Source organism: Podarcis muralis, chromosome 8, assembly GCF_964188315.1.
Source record: "Podarcis muralis chromosome 8, rPodMur119.hap1.1, whole genome shotgun sequence".
NCBI classification, from domain to species: domain Eukaryota; kingdom Metazoa; phylum Chordata; class Lepidosauria; order Squamata; family Lacertidae; genus Podarcis; species Podarcis muralis.
In genome coordinates, this window is record NC_135662.1 from 64,294,608 (window position 1) to 64,310,202 (window position 15,595).

The 15,595-nt window shown below is 43.9% G+C and overlaps 1 protein-coding gene across 3 annotated transcripts in view; it reads right to left on the minus strand.

Annotated features, from left to right (window-relative positions):
* FARS2 (phenylalanyl-tRNA synthetase 2, mitochondrial) overlaps window positions 1-15,595 on the minus strand; it is a 200,602-nt gene that overhangs the window by 67,743 nt on the left and 117,264 nt on the right. For all 3 annotated transcript variants that reach the window (XM_077933307.1, XM_077933305.1, XM_077933306.1), the window contains one exon: window positions 8,252-8,412. In XM_077933307.1, coding sequence (XP_077789433.1) covers window positions 8,252-8,412 — 161 coding nt within the window. The remainder of the gene's footprint in view (window positions 1-8,251; window positions 8,413-15,595) is intronic.

A 15,595-nucleotide genomic window follows, 5' to 3' on the forward strand; every position in this document is an offset into this window, starting at 1 on the left:
TTTTTTTGCATCCAATAGCAAAGTTGAATGGGAGTTTTAACTGCCATTTGCACACTTCCCTTCTGAATTCCAAGTACCGGTACATCTGGTGGCAGATTTTAACCAGTCAGCTAAGGAAGGGAACCAACAAAAGAATCCTGGTTGGACTCAGGGCTTAAGTCAGTTCTGGCTTGTGATCTAGAAGCAAAACAAAACTATCTAGTGCATCACCTTAGCCTACTACTGTGGTGGGTAAAGTACTCAAAATATTCCTTCAATAAATCCATTATCAGGATTTATTTACATTTACCAGGGTCAGGACGGGAGGACACTGGACTTAATGGAGCTCACTTATGAGAAAACATGTACTTAAGACTGACTTTTAAAAAGAAAAAGGAAAAATGCAACTAGAAAACTGCCTGATGTTAAAAGCAATATACGCAGAGGGTGATCTCGCATACTGAGGGAATTTTTCTTCTTCTTTTTGTGAGGGAGGGTAGTGTATTTATGTGTGCTGTGTACCCAGAAATACATTTCTCCTCTCCCCATTCCTTATAAGTGAGTGCGGGTTGTGTTTGGAACAGGGAGGGAGGTTTTGCCCTCCCCTCCTTGCAAATGTTGTCCAAAACTGTTAAAAGTGATTCACTTAAGTGGGAGAAACCACAGTGGCGTATCTGAAGACACAACTGGAGTACCTGGTACCTGACCCATTGACACCAGTCCTTAAGTATTAATGTTATCTGCACAATCCTAGGTGCCATTTTTCTTGGTCACTGTGAAGCGTGACAGAATGTTGGGAGCTTTTATGGAGATGCTAATCTAGAAGGGCCTTTATATATGCAAATATATCTCAGCAACAGAAATTGCTCTATGGATTACTTAAGCATTCAATGCAACCATTATACGTTACCTTTCGGAATAATAATAAAGACTACGCTTTATGTAGTCAAGGATTTTTTATATGTATTCATTTATGAGCTGTTTGCTGAAAGAAGTCTCAGAGGCAAAACTCTTGAGTGGATAAAAATTTAGAGTGCATTCTGCACTGTGGAACATTTACTTTTTGAAACGGGCCTGCTTTCCTTAGGTACTACTTAAGGAAGCATTAGGACTTAACCGCAGTTGGATTTGGTTTTGTCTTTGAGAATAAAGAATTAAAGTATTACCCATGCCACAGAATTATGCCACTCGAATTGAATGTGTGTATATTTATTTTGAATCCAGAGGTAAGATTATCACTTGAAACCAAATGGATCGACATTCTATTAGAATGTACAGACTCTGCTTTTTGGGTAAAAAAAAAAATTCCATACAAATTGAAGGGCAGTGAGGGCAAATGGGGTAATGGGCAGGGAGAGTAGAAGGAAAACAACACCACGATGAAGCAACAGCCAAGGGAACGAAAGGGGCAGCACAGCCGTGTGAACATTTGGCATGTTGAGTATTTTTCAGTATCTGTCAGTCTGCATCAATTGTGCTCCTTTCAAAGCACATATCAAATTTAGAGAACATTGACACAGCACTAATATATTGTCTCTATGTGAATTGGACCTGAACTTTGATACACTTGATTTTTCTTTTGTCTCCTGCTGCTCTGATAACAAGCTTTCTGCATTTCCTAATCATATGCACTCTTTCTTCCTGGAATTTCAGACCTGGGTTATTTCTCCACTAAAACATGGAAAACCCTAGCACACATTCTCAAAAGGAAAAGGAATAAAAAACACCTTAGAGATGTGATCATGACATATATATTTTTTAATATTAAAACCAAGGTTTATATCCTGCCTTATTGCAGAAGCTAACACCCAAAAAATATAAAAATTGTGGCAGTAAAATTGTGGGGGGATCACTGATTTCTAGCCTGTAATGTAGCTGGACTTAGCATTGACTAAAAGAAGTCAGGAAATAGCATATGGTCAATGGGGGCAATGGGAAAGCTAATAATTAATAACAGATGGTAATAAATGATTTATGTGAGAGTATATTGGGGTTTCTCAGAAATAAATGAAGGTCTTGGTCACATAAGATACAAACAGCTTTCAACGTGTGTCCATTGGCTGGTACATCTGGGCAAAGAAATGAAGAACCCTTTTATTTAAAATGTAGGAATACAAGATGGGTTTTTAGCTACTTACAAAATTTGGGCTTTTCCTGTACTCTACCATCTGTTCTGCTATGAGAAGCAACCACAATGGTCTTATAAAACACAATGGAGAGAAACAAGTAAACTGTGAAATGAAACTTGGTACAATCAGAGTTACATAAAGTAGATTTATGTTCAGCAAGACACCTTTAAATATGTGCCTGGCCAGAGCAGGACAGCACAGTGTACCTTAAAAGTTAAAGCATAAACTTCCTGCTTCAGTTATAAACATACTTGGGAATCTGTGATGGCAGCTTCTACCCAAGATATTGGGGGGGGGGGAGTTGCGCAAAGATACGGATGCAGAGAAATCATCAGAAATGGATATTTTCCTTTGATCTCGTAACGCTAGCTATTCCAAGGGACACAACCTAACGAAGTTCATCTAGGATAGAAGGGATGATGCAATCTGGTGCAATTTCTTTAGAACTTTTGGGTGACTGACACCTAGGCTTAATATTGACTCAACCAAGTCCTTAGAATGAAGTAACTCCCCTATAATCAGAAGGGGAGGTCCTGATGGGGCTGCTGCAACTGGCTGCAGTTGGCCCTGACCCATCATAGGGCACTGGACCTCTACTAAGAAGGAGGAACTGCTTCTACGATGTTTATCTGCATGTGATGCTTAATGGTACCCAGGAAACTTAGGTGCCGCCTTTATTCTTGGCTAAGGTGTGCTGCCAGTCCAGGGTCTCGCTTGCTTCCCTTAAAGGTAAAGGTAAAGGGACCCCTGACCATTAGGTCCAGTCGTGGCCGACTCTGGGGTTGCAGCTCTCATCTCGCTTTCAGGCCGAGGGAGCCGGCGTTTGTCCACAGACAGCTTTCTGGGTCATGTGGCCAGCAAGACTAAACCGCTTCTGGCACAACAGGACACTGTGATGGAAACCAGAGCTCATGGAAACACCGTTTACCTTCCCGCCGGAGCAGTACCTATTTATCTACTTGCACTTTGATGTGCTTTCGAACTGCTAGGTTGGCAGGAGCAGGGACCGAGCAACGGGAGCTCACCCCGTCACAGGGATTTGAACCGCCGACCTTCTGATCGGCAAGCCCTAGGCTCTGTGGTTTAACCCACAGCGCCAACCGCGTCCCTTTTCCTTCCCTTACTATGCTTCATTTCTACCCTCTGTGCATAGAGTCCACAGCCCATGGAGGATGACAACTTGCGTAATGGAGAGCAGCTGAGGTTGCAGGGCAGCAAATGGCCCTGTTTGCGCTCGCACGATGCTTATTGCATTGCTTCAATTCCCTCTTGCAAACGTAGGATTCATTTAGATTATGGCTGCATTTTTAAAGGCAGGCTTTTCATTCCTGATAGCATCTGGTCAATCATTATTAAGTCGTGTATTTCTTAGGAACAGTTGGGACGTCTGCTAATCTTACATGATATTAAAGCACATCTAGGGGTTTTATTTTCCCAGAAAGAATAGTAATGGAATTCTTACGAGGCCTGGAATCTTTGTGTTATGGGATTTTCCTGGAGTCAACACCTAACTCTGAACAGAACTGGACTCTGAGTCACGATCTGGATGTTTGCTGGACTGCTGCATTGTGATTTTGATTGTTTGTTAAGCCTTTCAATTTCAGCGCTGTTTTTTATTTTCAAACGCTTGCTAAACAGCATTTCAAATTGCTCCTGAATCTTTAAAAAATGCTTCTGAAGGGCATTTAAAAATAACTGTAATGTGCTAATAATGAATTATTGCTTCAAAGCAAACAACTAGAAACACTGCTGTAATATCTGCCAATAGTGTAATACTGACAAAGGAGTGGTTTTGACATCTGACATGCCCAGGTCATGATAAACCATGGTATACTGAGACTTGAGAGAATGCTCTTGCTTCACTCCCCTGCGCCTGCCCCTAAGCATCAGCAACAAACTACAATATCTGGCTTAGCACTATGTCCAAACCAAGGACTATAATTTGTTTCAGTCAAAGAAACCACATTTGGTAAGCCAAGAACAAACCTTGGCTTCAAATCATGTTTTGTTAGGAGTGTGAAACAAACCACAGCCTTCAGTTTGGATATACTGCTAAGCCAGGGACCATGGTTCATAGTTCCTATTCATGTGAGGAGTGAAGACAAAGCTATCTAAACATTCACAGTAAACCACTAACTGTGATTTACCATGACATGCAAGTACAGCCAGTGTTAGCTACTCATGAAATGCCTCTTTCAAATGGTTCCTTGGCCATATACTCTATAGTAATGACATGTCACAGTTTGTTATCCAGGAAGCTTGTTTGGAGTTGCATCTGTGAGAGAAGGACTCCACAGGAATCTAGGAGGAAGTTTTGCAGCTAGCAAATTCATATGTATCATTTTCTCATATTTACTTGGTGGATTTAATTCCACTCTATTCAGTGGGCTCAGAGTTGCTTGTTCCCAAATCATTATCAAATTAAATGAAATGATTTGAGGGATAAAAGAGGCTAAATGAATTTTTTAAAAAATGATTCTTTATAGCCATAGAAAGCCATATATATTGAAACAACAATCTTGAACAGCCATATCTTATTGTACACAATTTGTTGCAATAAGCATCAAACTGTGGGTAAAAGGGCAGAGTCAGCGACTTGTTTGTACTCTGTTACACATAAGGAGAACCAAAAGTGGTTTATCATTTAATCCTTTAATACCAGCCAATAAAATAAAAATTGCTTACAGCAGCTATATCAAGGAGTGTTCGACCACAAGGCTATTCTATACTGTCTACAACTTGACTTTTCAGTGATCTTGGAATAGAAAACCAATCTTTTGAACGATTTGATGCATGTCCATACCACAAATCACCATTCCATGCCAAAGCAGTTTTCAAAGTTTCCCCCAACCACCTTTTCCACAAGACAACAGGCCCGTGAAGAAAGAATGTGCATTTAACTTCATGGATTTAGTCCTGAGTCACAATCAGACAGTATACGAGGCGCATTTACAAAACTAAGTTCACTCACAGAAACCCATGGCAGAGGTCAATTGGATGCCACCGTATAAATATGACTGGTGCTGACTGTCTTTTACCCCCAGTTTGGAATGTGTGCTTAAATGTACTTTAGGTTGCCTGTAGAGTTCTCACGACTTTATAGAACCAAGTGGCACACATACGGAATACATTTTCACCGAGTTGAATCCTACGGACAGAAATTGCAGCCAAATAATTCAGTTCTACAATAATATATCTTACTTTCAATGTATAAGGCTCGGGATTCTTTGGTACATACCTAGATACTCTCACAAGTATATGCAAACCCAGATATACGCACTTCATACATATCCTCAATTACAATCAAGCTAATGAGCCAATAAATCAAATCACAGGCTGAACCTCATTATTTTAGGCATCCAAGTTCAATTTGCTTACTAATGGCTGCATGGCTGCTTTTAATAGATGTGCTATTAAAAAGTAAACATAATGAATGAATAACTATTTAGGCATCATTACCCTATAAAGATGAAAAATTTCAAAGAATGCGGAACCCATGGCAGCTACTTACTTTTTTTTTTAATCGTGGAAAAATGCTAATCATAAACTCAGATCGCAAACGTAAATTACACAGAGGAAAAGAGCTAGTAAAAAGCATCATCAGGTCTATCCCAACTTCATATTGATGTTGAATGAGCTGAAATGGCTAGTTTGTACACACACAGTTGTTTGTCCTGAAATGAACAGTACAGATGAGGAAGCAATTCCTCACCCCCACCAATTTGGCGTATTTTGGGGGTTCCGAATATACCCAAACAAGGTTTTGATTTCTCGGTGGCCTCATGTATCATTGCATTGTACAACATGGACACAGCGACATCCCAATCTTTAAATTTGTCGTGGCACCTCTAATTCTCCTGCGTTGGGACATGACAACATCACAGTGAAAGCATGCAGCCCACAGCCCACCCAATGCAAGGAACTTCACGAATGATTCCTTGATCCCGCGTATGTATTAGAGAGAGAAATGCTTTTGAGTGGAATTGCAACATTTTCTAGCATCGGTGGATCTTCGTCTTCCCACCACCTCATGGGCCAACTCTGACAGATGGCCAGCCCCACCCACTTATAAATCATCTGATGTCATGATGGTGTCTAGTGATTGACAGGTGGGTGATCCACCCATCATAGTGGGTCCACATGGGTAGGGTGAAAGGTCTTCTTTGCCAACGTTTCTCATAGGGAACAAACTAGCAAAGCAGAACCGAGGAGGGCTGGACACTCTGCTGTGCAGCTGATGAGCAGAGGGATTCATCCTGCTTGCTGCAGAGGTCTACTTCGCCAGTGAGCTAGCAAAACAGCATGCAGCAGGAGGAAGCCCTGCCCTGCTCAAGCTGACATTCCCCAGTGACGTCAGCCAATGGGCAGGTTGGTGTGGTTTGGGGAACGTGGCCTCACAGGCCAAGTTCAACCTCATGGTGGGCCAAGAATGGTCTGTGGGACCAGAGGTTCCTCATCCCTGCATTACAGCACACCTGGGCTGAACAGAAATGTCGACTATCTCTGATCAGGGGCAGTGATGGTGGTGGCAAGGCTGCAGAAGTGGTGTCTCAGATCGGAGGAAAGGATGCTATCTACTCATTCGGATGCTGTCTTGCCACCTGGTCCCCCTTCAATATTGCACTAGTTTTGAACCTCGAAGGGATTATTATTTCACTGCAGTTCCTTTCCATCTGAAATAGCGTTGTGTCGAAGCATTGCTATGTTCCATCCTACCCCTTTGGACCTCATGAGTGCAGATAACATGCTCTTGCCATCTGGGGATTAGCTTCAGGGCCACTCTCAGATGATTTTGCATATCTTTGGTGGTTCACCCTTCTCTTCCTTCCCAGCTCTTAGCATGTGGCGATGATGTATTGTGAGCCTAGTTTCAGATGTGCTCCAGCCTTTGGAGCAAAAGACTGCAGTTGGTTGTTATCCCTGGTCCAGGCAAGGCACCCCACCCCCAAGCCTGTGCCATTCTGCCATTATTAATCCTCCGCCCCCAGGAAGGATGAACTGGGAATCACACTGGATCTGGGGCTTGGCTCAGTGAGTTCTGCACATATCCATGAGCTTTGGGCAGTTGCCCACCTTTGCCGTGTGCTGGCTCCAGCCATGTCAGCCAAGCAACTCCCAACGTTGCGATTAGGAAACATATTGCACCATGCTGTGGAACTCCCAAGACTTTCCACAAAAACCGGGTGCTGGAGCATCATCACATAAATCTGTGATACTTGTATTTGTCCAGATTTGTTTACTCTTCCAGCTTCTCTCCCAGGCCTCCCACTTGCAAATTCTTCTCTAAGCTGTTCAAGCAGAACTAGACGGGCAGATTCCTTTTGGAATCGCAAGCTCTTTCCCACATGTCTTATGCAAATCAACAAGCCTGAGACGTCTTGGTAGCCTAACCATTTTTGGAAATCAGTGCACACAGCATGTGGCGGTGAAACCTCTGTGCCCTTTTCAGTTAATATTGATTAGGTGAAATCAATAAAATTAAAGACGTGTGTGTGTGTGTGTGTGTGTGTGTGTGTGGTTTGTTTGTTTAAAAAGCACCACCACCTACAGAAAGCTGAGATGAATTTGCACATACAGACTGCTTGCAAATGCTACTGATTCAAAAGTTAACCTTAAAAATATTCAGCAAATGAAGTTTGCTTCAAGAAACAGGATATAAGCTGCCTTTGCATTAAGAATGAGCAACTTGCCTCTTCCTTCATGCAGATGCCTACATAGAGAGCCAGTGTGGTGCATAGCTGTCAACGTTTTTCCTTTTTTAAGGGAAATTCCCTTATTCCGAATTGGAAAAGGGAAAAGTTGACAGCTATGGTGTAGTGTGGTGGTTAGAGTGTTGGACTAGGACCTGGGAGACCAGGGTTCAAATCCCCACTCAGCCAGGAAGCTCACTGGGTGACCTTGGGCCAGTCACTGTCTCTCCTCTTAGCCTAACCTCACAGGGTTGTTGTGAGGACTAAATGAGGAGAAGGGGAACTATGTATGCCACCTTGAGCTCCTTGCGGAGGGGGGGGGGGGGAGAGTGGTCATTGAAATGGATGGGAGCATCACAACGCTGCTGTAAACAAAGGGAAGCAGAACTTCCAGGCATTGTTCTCTGCAAGCTCTCACTTTCCTTAAACATCATTCCAACGTTTCAATCTTACCTGGAATTGTATTCTTTGGTTAATGTGAGGCACGTGGAACTGTTTCAGGAAACGCTCGTCTTTGCTCCAGAAAAGTCGGATGTCAGGGATCCCGTACAGGATCATGGCCAGCCTCTCCAACCCCAGGCCAAACGCCCAGCCGATTTTGTTCTCTGCGCCAGCTGCAATTACACAAAGAAAAGCACACAAGGAATTAACGGGAGAATAAAGGCAATAGTAAGATTGGTATTCTAAAAGGTGGGATAAAAATCTATTAAATAAATGCATATTAAATACATAAATGAAAAGCTGTGTTTCATTAGAAAAACCCCACCAAAAATAGTTCATATGAGGGAACTTTTTAAAGAATCAGCCATGCCTGCTAATTTTATGCCTCATCCCCAAAAAAGGAAATACAGTCATATCTCATGTTACGTTTGCTTCAGGTTGAGCATTTTCAGGTTGCGTCCCGCGGCGACCCAGAAGTACCGGAAAGGATTACTTCTGGGTTTCACCGCTTGCGCATGCGCAGATGCGCAAAATGATGTCATGCACATGTGCAGAAGTGGTGAATTGTGACCTGCACATGTGGGTTGTGTTCTTCTCAGGTTGTGAACAGGCCTCTGGAACAGATCTCGTTTGCAACCAGAGGTACCACTGTATAGATCAGGAGTAGCTAACATGGAGCGCTATGGATGTTGCTAAACTATAACTTCCACCAGCTCCAGTACCTCGCAATGAAGAGCGCAAAATCTGCAGAGGAAACTAATGGACCAAACATAGTGCAGTTAGTGCACCTATTGTTCTCCATATGGAAAGAACCAGTCAAAACCACAAACAAAATCCCAAAGCAAGGTACAGGTACAGGTTGAAGGTCAAGGTTGGAAGCCTTTCAGAATATGGGTGACATTTCCAGATCACAAAGCAACCTTCCACTGAACACGTTGTTTCCAAAGTGGCAGCTGTAGCGTTCGCACAGAGCCTCTGGTCATTCCAGGACTATTGACCCTGCACCACGGCTTATCTCTTCCACTGTCACTAACCAGATTTCTCCGGTAATATATTCAGACCCAGTCAGGTTGTAACGCATTAACAAAGATTCCAGTTTATTGTGAACGCAAACAAGTTCTAAATACTTTGAAACACTTGTAATCCAATTCACCCTCTCTGTCTCCCCTCTGTCTCTGACTCCTATGCCTCCCACCCACAAGAAACCAACCGAAATAACTGCCAAAACCCATGTTGTGCCTTAAACACAGTTAGGCTCCGCCCCTGAGCTTTCTTATTGGTCAGCCTATCAACCCTTTCTCTCTCCCCCCAGTACAACATCTCCATAATGAGTGGGCAAACGCCACATTAGCCAATTAGTGGATGCAGATAAAAGACTGCTTGAAATCCTGCCTGGCAAATTTGAAAAGCAGAGGACCCCGTTTCTCTTGGTTGACCAACGCACTGCAAGTCACTCTGCTCTAGGTAGGAGGGAAACATAACAGGTGGAATTCCAGTTCCGTTCCCCCCCCCCCAGGCCCACCTGGGAAATATCTGGAGGAAATGACGGCCTATTTGAGTTTTGGCTAGCCATTCTTTCAATATTGCCAATTGCTTGCTTTGGCAATCAGGCTGCTTTCCCCACACATGTGGTCAGATGCCTTTTTCTTTTTGGGACATCTGTTCCATTGCTTGTTCCTTAAAACAGCTGATATTCTCTGTGTGCTGCGTGGCTGTGAAGAAAGGTTGTCCACATGGATCAGCCCGCATGGATCAACCCACAAAATCCAGACAATGGAAAACACTTCTAGATTAGCACTATTACTACTACCAGGTTGGTAAGCAAGTAGCTCCAGATAACTCAAGCAAAAAAAGCAACTTTGCAAATAATTATCATTGTTGGCAGTGCTGTTGTGCACCTAGATTAACTACAGAGATAAGTATCATCACCGCCGTTTAAAGAAATGGATGACAAATGAAATGCCAGACTCCCATAATTCTATAATTACAGTGTAATGGCAATTAATGCAATCTTATTTCCTACTAGAAATTATGTGAAACGCTAAAGGGACCACTGTGCCTTTTAAGACTCACCCTTATCATCAAGTTGCATCTCGTCTATCATTATCCAAAATATAATTGAAAGACCAAAAAAAAAAAAAAAAAAAAGCCAAGCAAAAACAAACTTGGCAGGCAGCTCTTAATTGCTCCTTTCCTATCTAGTATGAGGCTTGTCAGCAAATCTCAAAAGAAAAGCACAACGGTATGTGTTGACATTCGATCTCCACTCATCACTACAAGCCCACTTTGAGCATCAATCACATTTGTTAATAAGTGAAATGGTGTGAAATACCAACATTTTAAATTACTGGAATGCTGTTTCGCTATTGTCAAAAATTCCAGAGACCTTTCTTTTTAAAAGGGGGGCGGGGAGAGAGAATAACGAAGAATTTAATCCATGCATTTCAGAGATGGGGTGACAATCATAAATACACTGTCTTCCATATTTCCCTGTATACAACTTGTCTTCACTACTACTAGGCTTTGTAAAAGACTATAAGAAATCCATCAGGATGAATAAAGGTAAAGATAAAGGGACCCCTGACCATTAGGTCCAGTCATGACTGACTCTGGAGTTGCGGCGCTCATCTCGCTTTATTGGCCGAGGGAGCCAGCGTACAGCTTCCGGGTCATGTGGCCAGCATGACTAAGCCGCTTCTGGCAAACCAGAGTAGCGCACGGAAACGGCGTTTACCTTCCCGCCAGAGCGGTATCTACTTATCTACTTGCACTTTGACATGCTTTTGAACTGCTAGGTTGGCAGGAGCAGGGACCGAGCAATGGGAGCTCACCCCGTTGCAGGGATTCGAACATCTGACCTTCTGATCGGCAAGCCCTAGGCTCTGTGGTTTAACCCACAGCGCCACCTGCGTTCCATCAGGATGAATACCGACAGTCAATACCAGAGGAAAGCATTCTGGTTGCCCCCTCCCCCATGCTCCAGACTACAACTCTCATCGGCACCTGTCAGCATGGCCAATGGCCAGGAATGATGAGAACGACAGTCCAGAACACCAAGAGGGAGCCAAGTTGCCTACTCTGGTCTACAGTGATTGGCAGCAGCTCTCCAAGGTTTCAGATAAGCATCTTCCCAGCCATTGTTGGTTTTGTGTGCTTCCCAATCTGTCTCACTCATTGATCCCTGTAGTACAATTAGACTAGCAGCAGTCAGCTTGGTGATGGGCACAGCTGATGCTTGCCTTGCTGGCTGTCTAGCCTGCAAAAGGACTCTGACTGCTGGAGGTAGCTGGTTTCTAGATGCAACCTTATAGCGTGCGGCAAGAGGCGCTGATATGCTTAATGAAGCTTGTTAAGAGTAAATTAGTCAAATATTCCAAGGCCTTAGCTAGACTCAGTTAGAGGGAAGACAGAAGAAGAGTGTTCAACGGAGAGTTATGAATCACAAAAAAACTTGTAACAGTCTGTAAAAGCACCTGTGACTGACCAATAGCAGTAAATCCTTCCTTTTTATCTGGATGGACACGTCTGGTCCAGTAGGGGGTAGAGCTAAAATACGATAGCTCTCCATTTGCTGAACAGCATCTGCTTAAAGAACTACAAGGTTGGTTGCTTCAAACACAGCAGCCAAATTCATCTGGTGCTCAGTGACCACCCAAAGAATAGTTACGAGCTTCAAGCTTGAGTCATCAAGGTAGGCCTCAAAATAAGCAAATATATTTATTGTTAGAAAACAGTTGATGTTTAATAACCTCAGCTCATGGGTCTGCTTGGCTGCCACCACACAAATGAACTCATGTGGACCCAGGCATTTGAAAACAGAAGCATACCTACAAACAGTGATGTTAAGATCACAGATATTAGTCAGATCAATTTTGTGCCTGTGTGATATTGTGTTACAGTGACCATGATTCACCTCCCCCAATGCCTGGACTCACTCTGCCCTGCACATGACCATCACATCAGCCTGAGTGTTGGAATGGGCCTGTTGTTTCAACCTTTTCTGTGACTGCAGAATGACGCCACTGTTAAGAAGAAACCAGGTAGCAAATACAGGTACAGTGGTGCCCCGCAAGACGAACGCCTCGCAAGACGGAAAACCCGCTAGACGAAAGGGTTTTCCGTTTTGGAGGCGCTTCACAAAACGAATTTCCCTATGGGCTTGCTTTGCAAGACGAAAAAGTCTTGCGAGTTCCTTCGGGTTCCCCCCCCCCCCTTTTCCTAAGCCGCTAAGCCGCTTATCAGCTGATCCACTGATAAGCCGCTTAACAGCTGATTGCTAAAAGCCGCTAAACCGCTAATAGTGCTAATCCGCTAAACTGTCAACGGGCTTGCTTCGCAAGATGAAAAAACCGCTATACGAAGAGCCTCGAGGAACGAATTAATTTCGTCTTGCGAGGCACCACTGTAGAATCAACGTATTCTGACAAATAATAATCTTATACTGAAAATTCAAAGGCATTCATCAGAAGACATAAGAATAAAAGTTGACCTCTTTAAATATAATATTTAGCCTACTGGCCATGTTCCAAATGGAGATCAGAGTGCTGCCAACAATTTATCATTCTTCCCTTCTTCCCTGACATGTCTTTACTTTTGACCTTTCAACATAGTTCATCAGGCAGTATTCACTACCTGAATAACAACCTAGACTCACTTAAAAAAAATTTGTGCCCCCTAAAAGCAAAATACCTTTCATTGGTATTAGGCTGTTACTAAAACTATGTAGAACTTTGACCTGGTCAACCAACCAGAGCACCTTTCTTTTCATAAACCTCAAGTCATTGATGGTACCAGATTAACCATGAAGGGTTACGGCATTGTTTGTGCATAGCAATCCAAATCATTTGGAGGGATGTATTATGGGGGCTGTAAGGGACGCAGGTGGCGCTGTGGGTAAAAGCCTCAGCGCCTAGGGCTTGCCGATCGAAAGGTCGGCGGTTCAAATCCCCGCGGCGGGGTGCGCTCCCGTTGCTCGGTCCCAGCGCCTGCCAACCTAGCAGTTCGAAAGCACCCCCAGGTGCAAGTAGATAAATAGGGACCGCTTACTGGTGGGAAGGTAAACGGCGTTTCCGTGTGCTGCGCTGGCTCACCAGATGCAGCTTGTCACGCTGGCCACGTGACCCGGAAGTGTCTCCGGACAGCGCTGGCCCCCGGCCTCTTGAGTGAGATGGGCGCACAACCCCAGAGTCTGTCAAGACTGGCCCGTACGGGCAAGGGTACCTTTACCTTTACCTTTTATTATGGGGGCTGGGAGTGTTATATAAATGTGCTTTTATGACAATGCAGCAAAAAAATAGCTTGGGGGAAATCCTGCTAGTCAAAGGCATTGAAAAGACACAGGAGAACAGAACAGGATGATGCCATGGCACATAGTTCTTCCACATGTTGTTGTTGTTGTTTAGTCATGTCTGACTGTTCATGACCCCATGGACCAAAGCACGCCAGGCACTCCTGTCTTCCACTGCCTCCCGCAGTTTGGTCAAACTCATGTTAGTAGCTTCGAGAACACTGTCCAACCATCTCGTCCTCTGTCGTCCCCTTCTCCTTGTGTCCTCAATCTTTCCCCACATCAGGGTCTTTTCCAGGGAGTCTTCTCTTCTCATGAGGTAGCCAAAGTATTAGAGCCTCAGCTTCAGGATCTGTCCTTCCAGTGAGCACCCAGGGCTGATTTCCTTCAGAATGGATAGGTTTGACCTTCTTGCAGTCCATGGGACTGCACCATAATTCAAAAGCATCAATTCTTTGGCGATCAGCAGGAAATAACTTGACCTGGGGATCGTTGAGGGATGAGCTGTAGCTCACTGGGGAAGCACAAGCTTTGAACACAATAGTTGAGTCCCCAGCATCTCAAAACAGGACTAGGGCAGACCACACTGCCTCAGACCCTGGAGAGATGTTGCCAGTGAGTAGATAGTTCTAGCTAGACCAGTGTTTCCCAAACTTGGGCCTCCAGCTGTTTTTGGACTACAACTCCCATCATCCCTGACCACTGGTCTTGCTAGCTAGGGATGATGGGAGTTGTAGTCCAGAAACAGCTGGAGACCCAAGTTTGGGAAACACTAAGCTAGAAGCCTTGAGTGGGAAGCCCGTGGTCCTTCAGATGATGTTGGGCTCCAACTTCCATCAGTCCCGGACAGCATGGCTAATAATTAGGGGTGTGAGTTTTAGCCCTACAACATCTTCAAGGCCACAGGTTCCCCACCTCAAGCTAGATGGGGCAAATAATTGATAAAACAATTTCCTGAAATAACTGATAGTAGGAAAGAGTTGTGAAAAGGATTAGTCAAAGCAGGAGAAGGTAAGAATATCAGCAGTGGTCAAGTAGGACAAACAGGGCATCCGTACGGTTCTCATAATATTTTCACATTTAACACCAAGAAATGCATCTAAGTCTCTTTTGTGTGTGTTAATGCCACAACATGAATGTTGTAAACAGCAGAGAAAATTTGGAATTGGGGGGGGGGGGGAATGAAAAGTAGCTTTTAACCAATGTAGGTTTCACCTTTACATTACAGACTGATTAAAACACAAACTTATTTAAGTTTCACGTTTGAAGATACCCTTAGGCTGTCCATAGTATATTTAGCTGGTGGACTGCTCTATCATTCCTTTGTGTCTCAAGCATTCCTGATCCAGCCTCATCTATTTTCATGTTCATTTAGGAAACAGTTGAGGTGAAGGTTACACAAGGGAGCAAAATGAAATTTGTGGCTTGTGTCCCTGGAGACCAAGCCAGCTCTCATTCGAGTTAGCCCTAGAGGTGTGCTCAAACCATCATGTTCTCTTTCACCTTGGATCAGAAATTGTTCTCCAGATGAAAGACAGCCAGATAAATGAGAGAAAATGCAATTAAATGTCCGCCGCTGTCACACAAAGTCACCATAGAGTATGACTCCCCCCATTTGCTTTGTGTTACGTTAAGTTACATTCTAGAACTGCAGTAACTAAACACCAGTTCAGACACTATATCTTTTGTCCAAGTCAGCCATGTGCTCTACCTTGAGCTTACACAACTTGGGCGTAAGGACTGCCTTGCAGGATCAGACCAGGAGATTATTTAGCCCAGTCATGGGCAAGCTCCCAGCTCAAACTCAGAAGCAAACTGGGCCATTTCCTCCCAAACTGGAACATAGTACAGTGGTACCTCGGTTTACGAACTTAATCCGTTCCGGAAGTCCGTTCTTAAACAGAAATGGTTCTTAAACTGAGGTGCACTTTCCCTAATGAGGCCTCCTGCCACCGGTGCCCTTCCACTGTTCGGATTCCGTTCTTAGACCAAGGTAAAGTTCGCAAACCGGGACACTACTTCCTGTTTTGCAGAGTTCATAAACCGAATCGTTCGTAAACAGGACTGTT